General features: G+C 31.1%; 1 protein-coding gene across 1 annotated transcript in view; it reads left to right on the top strand.

Moving 5' to 3' along the window:
* Window positions 1–5,420: 5,420 nt before the first annotated feature.
* PIG-O (phosphatidylinositol glycan anchor biosynthesis class O) overlaps window positions 5,421–15,295 on the top strand; it is a 43,458-nt gene continuing 33,583 nt past the window's right edge. The window contains exon 1 of the mRNA XM_075359381.1: window positions 5,421–6,381. Within this exon, the coding sequence (XP_075215496.1) occupies window positions 5,540–6,381 (842 nt within the window). The 5' untranslated portion in view covers window positions 5,421–5,539. The remainder of the gene's footprint in view (window positions 6,382–15,295) is intronic.

The following is a 15,295-nucleotide window of genomic DNA, read 5'->3' as shown; positions in this document are numbered from 1 at the left end:
TTTCAGAAGAGGTTGAACAAATAAGATTTTGTAGAATGATTCCTAGAGCGTTGGTGTCATTTTTTTTTTTAATTTGTCTACAGAGTGAGCTGATATGAATTTAAATGAAGTTTTTTTTATTGTAATTTAATTGTTAATTTTTGTCATATTCTACATAGTGAGAATGTTAAAGTCTTATTTTGATAAACATTTAAAAAGAGTGGTAACGATTTCCAATTATCATTTACATTTTGTATCAGTATTTTCATAAAAACTTATAATTTAATATCAATGTTTCCTAAGTGGAAGTCATTTTATCAAATTTTGCATCATAGTGCACCATACTGCTACACATTAACAATGAAGTGGCCGTCGTGAAGTATTTTCTCTTGCCGAATACTGTAAATTTTGACCGTTCATGTTGCCAGAAAAGTGAAAGTGGACCTCATCTGACATTATGATGATTATGTTGTTAATAAGAATGTTTATAATTGAATTGTCACAGTCTTATTGGTTTGAAAATCATGGCTTAATTCTTGAACTATTACAATTTTATATGGATGAAAATGAAGATCCATATGCAGCATCCTGCAAACAGTCTGATCTGATACACCCAGCACAATGGTATGAATTGACTGATGCAAAGTTTTGATAATATAAGGTGGTACAAACTGTACTTAGACGGCCTGCAGGTTTCCTTTTTGAAGGTAAAGCCATTTATCCAAAATGATTAACGCAATACATTACTGCATTGTGACTGGAGTCACTACCATGCATACAAACTCCAAATTTTGTACAAAACAACGGCAGAGTTTTGACTACAGAATAGCCTGAATTAAATTACGTCTATAACAAATGCACGATGTTGTTCATTCCAGGAATCTTTTGCTACTGAATTGGCATTGTGCAAGGTGTATATTCTCACATCGGTCCGGTTCTTCCCACCCAAGTAGGGGAGAAGACAGTGTAATTCAAAACTATTCAATTTTACTGTCTAAAGTGCTTCATGAGAGGTCTACAAGTTTTTCATAGATTTAGATGACTATTTAATATGCATATGGAATTTTTACCCAATTTAGAAATAAAAAAAAAAAATGTTTCTGCACCAAGCAAATAGAATTAATATCCAGTGGCTACAAGGCTATATATAATAAATATTGTTACAATCGTGATAATTTTAATACTTCTTATAACCATAAAATTGAAAAAAATTCTGATTATTGAGATGACCACTTTACTACAAAATATAAGAAAGTCAGATAGTTGGGACACATACTGTAATGTTTGAGACTATACTATTTTGTATGAGAGTTGAGGTGCTTTCTTTTCTGATGTGAGATTCCAAAACATTTTAATAGGTTTAAGAAGGGTTCCTTTTCCTTTGTAAATGAAAAAACTTTGTACTTCTCATTGTAATGTTGTTAAAACACTTGGTTCTGTGCAAAAATATAATTGTCTACAGGGATACATGTTAAAGCAATCTTTATAAAAATGGTGACCATAATGAAAGTGATCGATCAAAAACTTTTGTTTAAATTCTTAATAACAGATGAATTCTACTCTGAAGTTTACAAAAGCAATTTTTTTTTTGATAATCTATTAATGAATTTATAGAACATTAAAATTACACAACCCACAAAACAATACAAATTATATTATTCAACTTCTGTACAAATATTTTCATAATTTCTACCGACTGTTGAAAGAAATTTCAGTATTAAAATGAACAGAAAATAACAAATTTTAAAACAAGATTAAACTAATTTTTTTATTAGAAGTATTCTTTTAAAGAAATAAAGATACAAGTACTTAGGTTAAAAGAGAGGTTTTACAAGTTACATCAATTCTAAATAATTTTTAAATCTTGTTTTATTGTACAGATAATGACCACTAATGTAGAAAACCAAGGTGAGGATTAACTTTTTTGTGCATTCATTGTTTCAAGTGGTTTCATAAACATCATTAAAAAAATGCACTTGGAATTTAGTAAAAGAATATAAGAAAGTCTGTCTTACAATTTATGAGCACCCTTGCATTTGTTTTTAGCTACATAAAAATCAACATTTTTATTGATGACTGAAAAAAATATGTATTTCTTGTTAGTAAATTTTAAATCAATGCATTTTCATTAAAAAAAAAATTGCCATTTTTAGCTGGTGAAGACAATGAATGAATTTTTAAATTATTTAAAAAAGGTTGTGAGATTCAGTGTGTAATATGGATAAAATTAATGCATAATGTTTCTCACAGATAATGTAACATTACTGACTAAAATTCCCAACAGTGATAACAATATTTCTTTAAAGGAAAATTTCTGGATATTTTATTAGATGACAAATTTTCTTGGTTTGGGCAAATTAATTTCATTTGCGAAGAAATGAAATCATACGTTTTGCTTTGAATTGCCTCAATAATACACTAAGCATTACGTTATTATTAAATTTATTATGTATATTCCCATCTTAAGTATATCATTTCTTGGGATAATTTTCATCAAAGCCTTCTTAAGTCTGAATTATTTTATTGTTATTTTTTATTATTAGTATCTTTATACCATGTAAGATATTTATTGTATCTGACTGTGATGTATTTGAAGATAAGTTAGTTCCTGGCCAAGACTTTTATGAGATACAGTCTAATTATTGTCCTGTAAATTGTTGTCCTTTAGGTCTTCCTACACATTAAATTTTCATTTACTATATACTGTAGTCTCAATTTAGCTAAAGTAATTTGCAACTATGATATTTTTTCATGAGTTCTCTGCAGCTTTTATAACATTTTCATGGCTTATAAAGGTACTGTAAGTTTGAATAGTTCAACCATGAACTAATGAGCTAATCACCTCCTTTTCTGAAATAAATATATCAGTTATGCATATAATGTGTTACAGTAAGTTTCATATGTACTATCTTTATTCTATATTTGACAAGTTTCTTTAGCGATGCGCATCAGAAACTGGCTCAATGGCCACAGAAAAAACAAGCATCAATAAATATAGGGACCAAGGGAATAAAATCTCTAGTCTCTACAAACTTTTGAAAGATTACTAACTGAATATTGTGTCTCCCTTTCATCAGGATTAAAAATCACAAAGCTTCCAAAAGCTTTTGACATCAAATTCTGAGCAATGCAATAAAAAGAAATTTTCAATATTCTCTGGCTGAATTTCAATATAATAAACAGCAAAAATAAAAAAACATTTGATTCCTTGTTTTCAGTATTTTGAATGAAAGACAGATGTTTTGTTTAAAAGTTTCCTTTCATATTCCCATATATTAGCCAGTCAGTCAGTCCCACACACACACACGACTGCACAAGAACATTACTGGTACTTTGCTGAAGTACTGTATTGCTAAGTAGCTCCATACTAAATTTTGTAACAAAAAGTTGCAGTATTTTGAAAAATAGTTGTTAAATATTAACAATTTTAAAGTATTATATTATTTCATTAAAATATTATCGTTATCATGTTCAACAAAAGATTATATTAATAACCATAATTAGTTCTGCTATTATAGCTACTGACAGGGTGATTATTTTAAGTTCATTTTTAGTTATTCACAATTACGTGCGACTACACATCTTAATGTGTTACGTGATCGAAGCCCCATACCCATAGGCAATGATTTCACTGAACTAAAAATATTAACCCTTTGCACTCTGATTGCTAGTCCTACTGGCCACACCCTTCTCCCAGCTAAGTCTGGATATTTTCCATGTGAGCGGTACTGTAAGCTGTAATGGCCGGTCTGGCCACTTTTTTCTGTCTAGGCTTTCTTTCTATGCATCACTAGCTCTGAATTTTGTTTACTATGACATGAAATGTGGTATTTAATTTATAAAGAAAAAAGATGTATTACATTAGAAAACTTGTTTATTGATATACTATTTTCAATTTTATGGTAATATTTTTATTACATTTAAAACAAGTTAAATATAGTTCAGCCTACAAGATACATTAAAATTTTTTCCTAAGCTCTAATCTTATTTGCAGTATGATATATTTCAAAACATAGCCCTGCATGAAGACTCGGTTGTTTTTGACATGTTTTGCTTAAAGTTTACAGTGTTTCCAGAGGATACAGCAGAAGTAGTTTACCATTTAATCCTTCATCTACTAAATCCGATGGTCTCTCTTGTATATTTGTATCTCTCATATTTCCAACTAGCTCCTTTATTAATTCCTTCCTGAATCGCTGTTGCTGTACTTTGTTTTGTACTTAATTCATGTTGAAGAATAAATAAGCATTAATATCAGTTTTAAGTATACAGAAAAAACTTTTCTCCACCACTTGAGAAGCTATATTTTCTTGTGAAGCCATATGATATATAATGGTCTATTCTATTAACACCCATTAATTTATTACACGCACACCAACTATAGGTTTTTCACAATCTCTACAACTCTTTTTTCATTAAATACCTAACCGTTTATTTATATAGTGTTGCCATACAGGATAGTTAGCATTGTTACATCACGCTATCTTTCCAACACAAAGATGATATTTGTCAGCTTTTATAATACATGAGCTGAAAGTTTGCCCCCGCGAACTGCTGTGACTAGTGTAAAAGTCATTGTTTTTGCATTTGCTATTTGTCATGTTATTAGTAATCTGATGATCTCATCTGGTTAGATAATACAACACGCTTTATTTAAAAAGTATTAATTACACGAAATAGCAATGCGAAGAGAGTAGCACGATCAACAGTACAGCAAAGTTAAAGCTGTTAAGGTTATATTTTAACTCGGTCTGGATACGTAAGGAACGGGAAAAACCAAAGCTACTCTATCTAACCCACCATATTGGTCAAGTGGTGAACGCATCTTCGCAAATTAACTGAATTCGAATTTTAACTTGGCCAGTACTGCTACTGGCCATCAGAGCTGAGAGTAATGTAACTAGGCTAATGTAATGTAACTAGCTCTCAGTAATGTAATGTACATTACTCAACAGAAAAGCAATGTATTCCAGACTATTCAGAACTTGTTAACCAACGATTGCGGCCACTACTACTGGCCTTCATATTTCAGGGGCACGTTCTTAAAAACATAGTGTAAAATTATTAGCAATAGGTAGGCAAAGCTTTATTGTACTCTATCCGCTGTTGATTTGTGTTACTGCTAAAAACTATATTAACAATTTGTTAGTAGCAGCTGGTAGCTGGTTTTATTGTTAATAAAACCATTATGACTACATTCAAATTAAATTATGTTTAAACATTTATTGACCCAACCTTTTCTTTATAGTTTAAATATGGTGGAAAAATTATATGTTAATCGAAAATAACAAAGTTTGTATTTTTGTTGAATTGTAAATTATTATAACATTTATTTCGTTACTGTAAGTACATAAAGTACGTCAATGTTGGTGCTTCTGAGAGGCGAAATTAAAACAGCTGTTATTAATTTCCCCTCCCATTTCAGAATGGTTACTGAGAGAAGCTCGTGTTTTTTGTGTACGTATTGATATTATGGTATAGCAGTATGGCTGATTACAAAAGCCATTGTTTAATTTTGTTGTTTTCTATATTGTTGTTATGAAATATTACAAGTATAGTTATGGCAGTTATTTGGAAATACATCCTATTCATTATATGGGTGTCCTATTTGTTATTGTCAGGATTACTGTTGTTTACTCGTGGATTTTTGTTAAACAGAGATGTGTTAAGTTTAAATTCTTCTTGCAAATCCACCAGCCACTACTGTGAACATTTGCACGAGGAATCGCGTCACATTAAAGGTGAAATGATTTTGGATTGTACTGAAGAAGATGTTTTTTCTATGAAATTGAATTATGGTATAGATAGTTTACAACATTGTACCAAAAATAAAGTCAAAGTTATTGTACTTTTAATCGATGCCTTACATTATGACTTTGTAGCATACAATAATAACAGAAAAAGTTCACACAATCTTGCTTATCAAAATAAAATGACTGTGATAAATGATTTGTTGAACAAATCATCAAAGCATGCTCGCTTATATAAATTCATTGCTGATCCACCAACTGCAACTATGCAGCGGTTGAATGGTTTAACTACTGGCAGTTTACCTACATTTATTGACATCGGCTCAAATTTTGCTACTTCTGAAATTAGTGAAGATAATATTATAGATCAGTTGGTCAGCCTTGAGAGAAGAATAGTATTCATGGGAGATGATACTTGGACTAGTCTTTATCCAAAACGATTTATTAGAGAGTTTTCCTATCCTTCTTTTAACGTGTGGGATTTAGATACTGTGGACAGTGGAATTAAAGAGCATTTAGTACCAGAAATAAAAAGAAAGGATTGGGATGTTATAATAGCACATTTTCTTGGTGTAGACCATTGTGGGCATAGGTATGGTCCATTGCATCATGAAATGAACAGAAAGCTAAAAGAAATGGATCAGGTGATTAGGTAAGCGTGAAACTTATATATTTATATAGTGATAAAGTTTTTGTTTATTGTTGGGTAATTAAGTTACATAATGTACAATAGAATTTCTAATAGTTTTAATTCTTTAATGCAGTTATAAATTGCTGGAGGTGACATATTTCCAATGAAAATTGTTAAGAACTATTTTGCAAATAACTATTCAGAGAAAAAAAGGAGCTTATTATTATATGGGTGCTTCTTTAACATTTTTTTTTTCACTTGAGAGAAATTGAGTTAATTTTTTTTGTATTTGTACAAATTTGGATTGTTATAGTTCAAACAATTACTTACAGTTTCAGCATTTATATTTGACATTTACAATTATTGAGTGACAAAGTGGCAGCAACATAGTAGTTCTGTAACGTAGCAGCCATACATCAGTTTTTGTTTTACAATATTATGATATAATTAGGCTTAGTAATAGATTAAAAAAATTAGTATTAAATTATCCATAGGAATGATTATTCTTGTAGAGCTATAAATATATTTATAGTCAAATTTAACATTTTACCGCTTAAAAATTAGTGTCATGTAGAACATTTTTGAGAAAGAAACTTCCATAGAGCTCTGAAAAGGTCTGGAAGTGTATTTTCAGGAATTTATAAAATTAATTATAATTACTTTGCTGTTCATATAAGTTTAAACCTAATCCTGTCCATATTGATCTATGGATGAATAAGTAACTAAAAATGGATTTTTTTGACCTATTGACCATAATTTTCTTTAGTCTGTGAGGAAATGATCGGGGTACATTCCATTATATGCCCAGCAGACATTATATTACATCTAGATCACATCAGTTTTTTAAGTCTCCGCTAGATGGCATTAGTCATATAGTAACGATTTACGGTTTGTTAGTGGACAGTATGCCATTATCACATTTTATTAATGTAATTCAATTAGAGATTCAAATTATTAATTAATAAAATTAATTATTTAAATTAATTTTAATTAAAGATCATTATTTTACCTGGTAAAATTAACTTAAGCTTAAGTTTGGTCTTTTGTGTTAATTAACTACCATTTTAAATATCACTATTTAATATTCAATACCCTTTTGTATTTAGTTAGAATTATCACTTATGTTATTAATAACATGTATGTTTAATATTTATTAAATGAGGTTAGTGAGCAAAGCAAGTATTAGGTTAAGCTTGGTTAGATTTATGTTGATATTGTGTTAAGTTTAGATATGGAATTAACTTAACTTAATTAATTTTGGTCCTACTTTAGTTTACAGTCTACCATCATCATGAGGTCTAAAGTAGCACTGTCCCACCTAATTTATTGCAGATAGTATAAATATTATACTATAATAATAATATTATTATATACAAATTATATATAATTTGTGCTTTAACAAACATGCACTAACATTGTTCAATTTACAAATTAGATGACGTTAGTGAACAAATAGCATAGGTTAAGTTTGGTTAGGTAATGTCGTTTCTGTGTACTGAAGTTAATGCAGTATCAACATAAATTAACCAACTGTACTTAAACTTATGCTTGCTTCGATCGCTAACCCTATCTAATTAAGATTAAATATACAAATTTTGTACACATTAATATGTGATAAATTTTAATTCGATTACAAACAGTGAATTGTTATTAGATGACTAATGCAATGTAAGAAGATTTACAAAACTGAGATGTGATCTAGAAGTAGTACAATGTCTGCTGGGCATATAACTGAGTTTAACCCATTATTGTGTTTCTTTAGCCGAGTTGATTGTTTTTAAGAAACTAAGATATTTTTTTGTTTTTTTATTCAACTGCTGTTTAGTCAGAATTCCCATTGTTTTGTTCAGAAGAATGCTTTCCTTTTTTATTTAACACTTAGAAATTTCTTTTGTTAGTTTTATATTAGAATCAATTATTTTAATTCTGTCAAGTTATTTATTTTTTTATCTGATGAATGCTTAAGGTGCAGGTTAATTGGTTGATAGCTCTCTATTTACAATGTTTTAATTATATTTATTATTGCCAAAGAAATGTTTTGTAATATAAATATATAAAATATTTTTGTATTATATATATAATTTAATCAATTATAAAATCAAAACCACCAAATGCAGTATGTTAAAAGTAAGAGACACCAACTGTAGTGCTTTCAAAGTGATTACTTCATCAGAAATTAAAATTAAAAATTACACAAAATACATCCACTTTGCCATTTAACATTAAAATCTCTTTCCCATATTATGGCATGACAGTGAGAAAAAATTATTTTATAAAATATTACAAACACTACATCAAATATTTATATAATAATAATATTTTTATACCACCTGATACAGTTCATAAAAAGTAAAAGAAGAACACATACCTATTTAGATTTAATTTACTAAGCATTTGGCACCGTTGGTATTAATAAAATTGTATAATTTAAATTTCCACTTATCAACAATTTAAAAAGTGTAAATCCTAGTACTTTCGGAGCTGTTGCTCCATCTTCAGGGATTTTCTAAAAGATGTTAATTTAAATTCAAATCAATAATAGTTTTTAAGTTAAACTAACAGATCCGAAAGTACTAGGAATTACACTTTTTAAATTGTTGGTAAATGGAAATTTAATTTATATAACATACCTATTTGTCTGAAGTACTTTCAGAGCATAGCTCCATCACAGCAGACTTATTTATAAAATACTCATAATTAAAATGTGGAAACTAAAAATGTTACTTTTAAAAATTTATGCAGTCAAAAAATATTGAAAAGTCAGCATGCTTTGTTGTCTTATTTAAAAACATCCTATATCCACCCTGGTATGATCTAGAATAATATTATCAAACCATTTAATTGTTGCATCAGGTCTATCAAATTCAAATTTATCAATTTATTATCAGATTCAATCTGTTTATTAAATAAGTTTATATTCATTAATGGGTCGATCCATTTGAAGTGACCCAAGGGTGGTTGCTTGACAAATTAAAAAAAAATTGAAACCCACATGTTTCCTTCCTACATGTTTTAGGATCTTAAAACTATTAAAAAAAAAAAAAAAAAAAAATATTAATGCTGTTTACCCTTTGGCACCCATTTTTGTTACAGTGTGCACATCTATTTTTGTGATTCTAAAGATTTATGGAAAAAATCATAACTAAAAAACTGTTGGTCCCAGAAAGATGAAACAAAAAGCAGTTAATTCATATTTTCTCAAGGTAAAAGATCGATGCATAGGTTTATTTACCTATTTTTCTTCTTTCTGTTAGAAAATTACCAATAAAGTTGAACATGAAAAACTGAAATTTAATTTTTCGTAATTTTTTCAAGATGCAGGGATGGCGCATACACAGTTTTAATTATTTTTTTATATGTAGGTATATGTTAGTTTTACCAAATAATATTAATGGTGATATAGTTACCCCTAAATTTTTGAATTGAATTTTTGAAAATAATTTTTTTTAAAAATTCAAATTTTGGATCAAATAACTCTGATGGGGCTGGCGGTAAAAATCTCAAAATTGCACAACTTACAGTGTTTTTGTAGATGTTTATGGCGAATAAAAAATTTTCTTGTGTACTGTGCTAATAAAAAAGTTATAACCTTGCAAAAATTGTGAAAAACCTTTCAAAAGTGATACCATTTTGACTCCCTAAATAAGTGTCCCAAGGGGGTTTCTTGTCTTCTTTGAACTTTACATTTTTTATATACTTTTTTTATATTTAGCACCTATGTTGCTGAAGTTGACATTTTCAATATTTTTAAAATAGGTTTTTTTAATTTATTAATGACAAGTCGTAATTTAATGATAACTGAACCAATACCAGTAACCTAATACAATATTGATTCATAAATGCTTGTAAAACTTACACAAACTGAGATTTCATTGAGTAGTCCACTACATCTTTTTTCAAGAATTCATTTTTATTTTTGTAGCGGTTTATTTTTGTAAACTCTATGAAAGAAAAAATAAATTGTAGCTTAAATAAAAAATAAAATAGTTTTAAGATCTTTAAACATGTAGGAAGGAAACAAGCGGGTAAGTTTCAATTTTTTTTGATTTTGTTGAGCAACCAGCTTATGTTTTTTGAGACAACTTCAAATGGATTGACCCTAATATGATATTTTTACAATATATCAATTTTCTTATTATTATTATTATTATTATTACTTATCTTTAAAATTGCTAAATTATTTCATATATTAATAATATTATGTTTTTTATTTTTATTAGGTGTTGCATAATAATTTTTGAAAATTTAGTACTACCTTTTTTTTTGTAATTATTATAGTGTTCAGTACACAACACTAAATTATAATAAGATAAAATATTGTACACAATTATATCCATGTATACAAAGTAATCCAGAATTAGCTGGATTACCAAAAATATACAGAGTAACTCTCTTTTGAAGTAACTCTCAAAAAAGTAAAAAAAAAATGAATTTAGAAGTTCTATTGTTAAAAACAAAAAGTAAATTACACGTCATTAAGTGTCCCAACACAAAAAATTTCAATTTCAAAAAACAGTGCCCATAAGCTGATGGCCATTCAAATGTATGCATTCCTGGAAGGAAATGCTGAGATTTTGAAAGACTTTTATGGGAATTCATTGGATCACATAGTCTGATGATGTTTCACTTCCTATACGACTTGAATTTTGTAAGGGTGAAACTTCAAATCACTTTGAAGTATTCGGCGAAAGGTTGTTTGGTTTAGGTTCAATACTGCTGGGTGTTTTCTTGCCGATCGTTGTGGGCACCTTTTGATTGAGGCTTGAACTGCTTCAATGCTTTCTGATGTTCGTTGAGTTTGTTAACCTTTTGGTGGTTTCGTTTTTAGAGCTGAACCTTTCTTCTTAAAATTCTCAACCCGTGTCTTGATGGTGTGGCAAGATGGAACGTGACACACAATTTTTGTAAGATGCCTTTACGACAAATGCACATTGTGTATCGACCCACCGGTCCATGATTTACTAAATGGCAGGTAGTTGTGCTACCCCCACCTTTCTATCTGCTTCTCAGGGCTGTCAAAATTTCCTGTTTTCCTGTGCCACTCTGTATATAAAATATTGAGAAATAAGATAAATTTACCTTATATTGTATAATGTAAGAAACGGTTTCAGTTAACAAGTAGATTAAAAAATGTAATAATTGTTAATAAATACTAGGTTGGTATCATATGATATAACAAACATGTACACAAATATTCCTATAAACGAAGCTATAGTATTAATAAAACGTAATTTTATTAATAATTATAATTCCATAAACATAAATAACATAATCACAATTATAAGGAAAATATATATATATATATGTCGGAGAGGAGAGGAGATCTGTCAGGGATTCAACGTTTTGTGTTTCACTCACTTTTATTATTACAAGTGGAGAATATATAAGACTATAATAAAGCTCAACCAATAAAAATGAGTAGACAACTCGTACAATGAAACAATTACAAATGATAACTATCACCCATCAATAACTCAGCAGTACACGAATCATAATATAAGATTAATTTAATTTAGAACTCAAACAATACTAAAACAACTTGCGATAGACCGAGGCTCAGGGAAATAACGAATTCGCGACCACCAGGACGTCTGTTCGATCTGGGTTCCAAAGCAAGACTACCTTTTCTCAATATTCTCAAATAATATACCTACTGCATATTTCCTTTTCCTTATTAATTTTATGATACCCCTATCGTCCTGGGATCCCGACTACGTTGACAAACATGTGCCTACCTAGGCCTAAGCCTACCGCAATAAAACAATTTAAACCTTATTTTACAAAACATTACAAGTAATAGTGCATTTCTTAAAACTACTAAAAATACAGATATTCTAAAGAATATTCTCATCGTTTTGTCGGAAGATACTCCACTGTACTTTATTCTCCGACATATATATACACATATTTTTCTAAAAATCGATCCTTTTTGGAATCATATTCCTCTGCACTATACAAATTATATTAATCCATCAACCCAAGTACAGAATTAATAAAATAAAATAGGATGACACCTACCTTATTTCATAATTCAAGCAAGAGTGTTTTCGCGAGTACCTCGCATCTTCAGTTGCCCTATATAATTTTTCAAATCCTTCGTTGCAAATTACACATTAAAATTGAAAACCCCTGTACTATACAAGTGATTTAAAATTGTTAAAAGAGCCTTTTCCAATTAAATCAAAACAGAAATAAAACTAACATTTTTTTTTAAATTCTAAAATTTAAAATTGTAAATTAAAATTAAAAATTGCATATACATAAAATATGAAGTCATGATAAAATTAAATTAAAAGACAGAATTAAAATCAATAATAAAACCAAATAGAAAACATTGATTTTAATTTTGTCTTTTATTTTATTAATGAGTTCATATTTTATACGAGGGTAAGTCAGTTATTATCCGCAATGTAGTTATAAATTTTATTTCAGTACAAATAGGAAACTTGCATGTACATCATTTTTCAATATAGTCCCTTGCATTTCAACGCACTTGATCCATCGTTGCACAAGCTTCCTGATGCCCTTATAAAAGAAGGTTTTCGGTTGAGCTGCCCGCCAGGAATGCACCGCTTCTTTCAGTTTTATCCGAGGTAAATCGACGGCCCCTTACTGCCTCTTTGAGTGGACCAAACAAGTGGTAGTAAGAAGGGGCAAGATCAGGACTATACAGAGGATGAGCCGGTACTTCAAAGTTGTGTTTCAGCAGTATGTGGACAGGCATTGTCGTGCAACACGACACCTTTCGACAGCAGTCCTCGGCGTTTGCTTCGAATTGTAGGCTTTAGCGTGGCAGTAATCATCTCACTGTATTTTATTTTTGGATGTTTCCATTCCGTACTCTGCCGTTTACTCTGTGGCTCATAATGATGAATCCGTGTTTCATCGTTGGTGATGATTCTGTCTAAGATGTTCCGTTCGTTATCATAGCGATCCAAATGTTTTTGTCAGACGGCCAAGCGCGTTTGTTTACGCGGCTGTGTGAGTTGTTTTGGGACCCATCTTGCACAGACTTTATGAAATTCAAGTCTGATGTGGATGATTTCGTAAGCAGAACTGTAACTAATTTGCAGATGATGTGCCACTTCATCAGTAGTTACTCGTCTGTCTAAGAAAACCATGCCGCGTGCGTGCTCAATGTTTTCCTCATATGTGGCGGTAAACGGTCGTCCGGCTCCTTTGTTGTGCGTAACACTTGTGCCACCGTTTTTGAATTTTTCACTCCATTCGTAGATACTCCGATGCGTCAACACACTGTTCCCGTACTGTACTGAGAGTCTTCGATGAATTTCGGCCCCTTATACACCTTCTGACCACAAAAAACGGGTCGCTCTTCTTTGGTGCAAACAGAAAGGGGAGCAGCCATGGTTAACGGCAGGCAGCGATAATGGAACTAACCTAGCAGTATCAAACCTTTCTTTCTTTTTCCTGTTTAGCCTCCGGTAACTACCGTTTAGATAATACTTCAGAGGATGAATGAGGATGATATGTATGAGTGTAAATGAAGTGTAGTCTTGTACAATCTCAGTTCGACCATTTCTGAGATGTGTAGTTAATTGAAACCCAACTACCAAAGAACACCGGTATCCACGATCTAGTATTCAAGTCCGTGTAAAAATAACCGACTTTACTAGGACTTGAACGCTGGAACTCTCGACTTCCAAATCAGCTGATTCGGGAAGACGCGTTCACCACTAGACCAACCCGGTGGCTTAGCAGTATCAAACCTGCACAGACGTAACAACAATTAAACCACGCATGCGTCATCTACGCAACACGACAGTATTACTAACGTAAACAAAAATATAACTAACATGTCCACCCTTGCAGTTATACACGCACGGACTCTTTTCAGCCTATTAGCAGAAACCTTTTTAAGAATTGCATTGGAAATATTCGTAATTAGGTCTGTAATATTGACTTTAGTTCATCAATAGTGTGAGGATTGTTTTTGAAGGCCTCGGACTTAATATAGCTCCACAAAAAGTAGTCAGGAGATGTGAGGTCTGGGGACCTTGGTGGCCATAAGCCCTTGCTTATTATTCGATCATCAAAGAACTCTTGCAGAAAATCCACGGTTTCTCGAGACGTGTGGCATGTACCGCCGTCTTGCTGAAACCAGCAATACCGTTCTTGAGGTTCCTGTAGGGACACAAATTGGCTTACAGTATTCCTGTATACTTCACCATTTACTGTCTGTTCGAAGAATATGGGTCCGACTGTACGACGAGATATCGCACACCACACACCAATTTTTTCAGGATGCAAAGATTTGTCTTGTAAAGCGTTAGGATTTTCAACCGCCCAAATTCGACAGTTCACATAACTGTCGAGATGGATCCAAGCTTCATCGCTAAAGAAAACTGTGTTTAAAAATTCGATTCCGTTAACGTTTACGAGAGACCTAAACCAACGGCAATGTTGCAATCGCTTGTTTAAATCTGGAGGCTGAAGCTCTTGGACTAATCGTACGCGATACGGATACAATTTCAATTTTTTAACGGCTTTCTGAACACTCGAATATGACAAACCAACTTGCGTGAAAAGTTTTCGTAAACTTTTCCGTGGAGAATTGAGCAATCTTGTTTTCACATTTTCTAAAACGTCATCTGTCAAGCGAGTCGGTGGACCACTACGTTTTCTGCCGCAAATACTACCTGTCTCTCGAAATCAGTTTGCTAGCCTAGAAATTGACATTTTTTCTGGCAGAGGAACACCAGCAAATTTAATTTGAAATGATTCTTTTACACTTGCGTACGATTTCGTAGCAAAATATTGTTCAAAAATGAAAACTTGTTGTTCTATGGTAAAAGACATTCTATTCGTAACACGACCGGAAATGGCACAAAAGTTTACACGGCTCAAGGAGACAACTCACACTGCCGTATCTATACCGGTTGAGTAGCGCTACCAACTTCGTGTCACAAAACTAAAT

This window comes from Lycorma delicatula, chromosome 3, assembly GCF_047948215.1.
Source record: "Lycorma delicatula isolate Av1 chromosome 3, ASM4794821v1, whole genome shotgun sequence".
Lineage (NCBI taxonomy): Eukaryota > Metazoa > Arthropoda > Insecta > Hemiptera > Fulgoridae > Lycorma > Lycorma delicatula.
The sequence above is the reverse complement of the archived record's forward strand: the minus strand, read 5'-3'. Positions and strand labels throughout refer to the sequence as shown.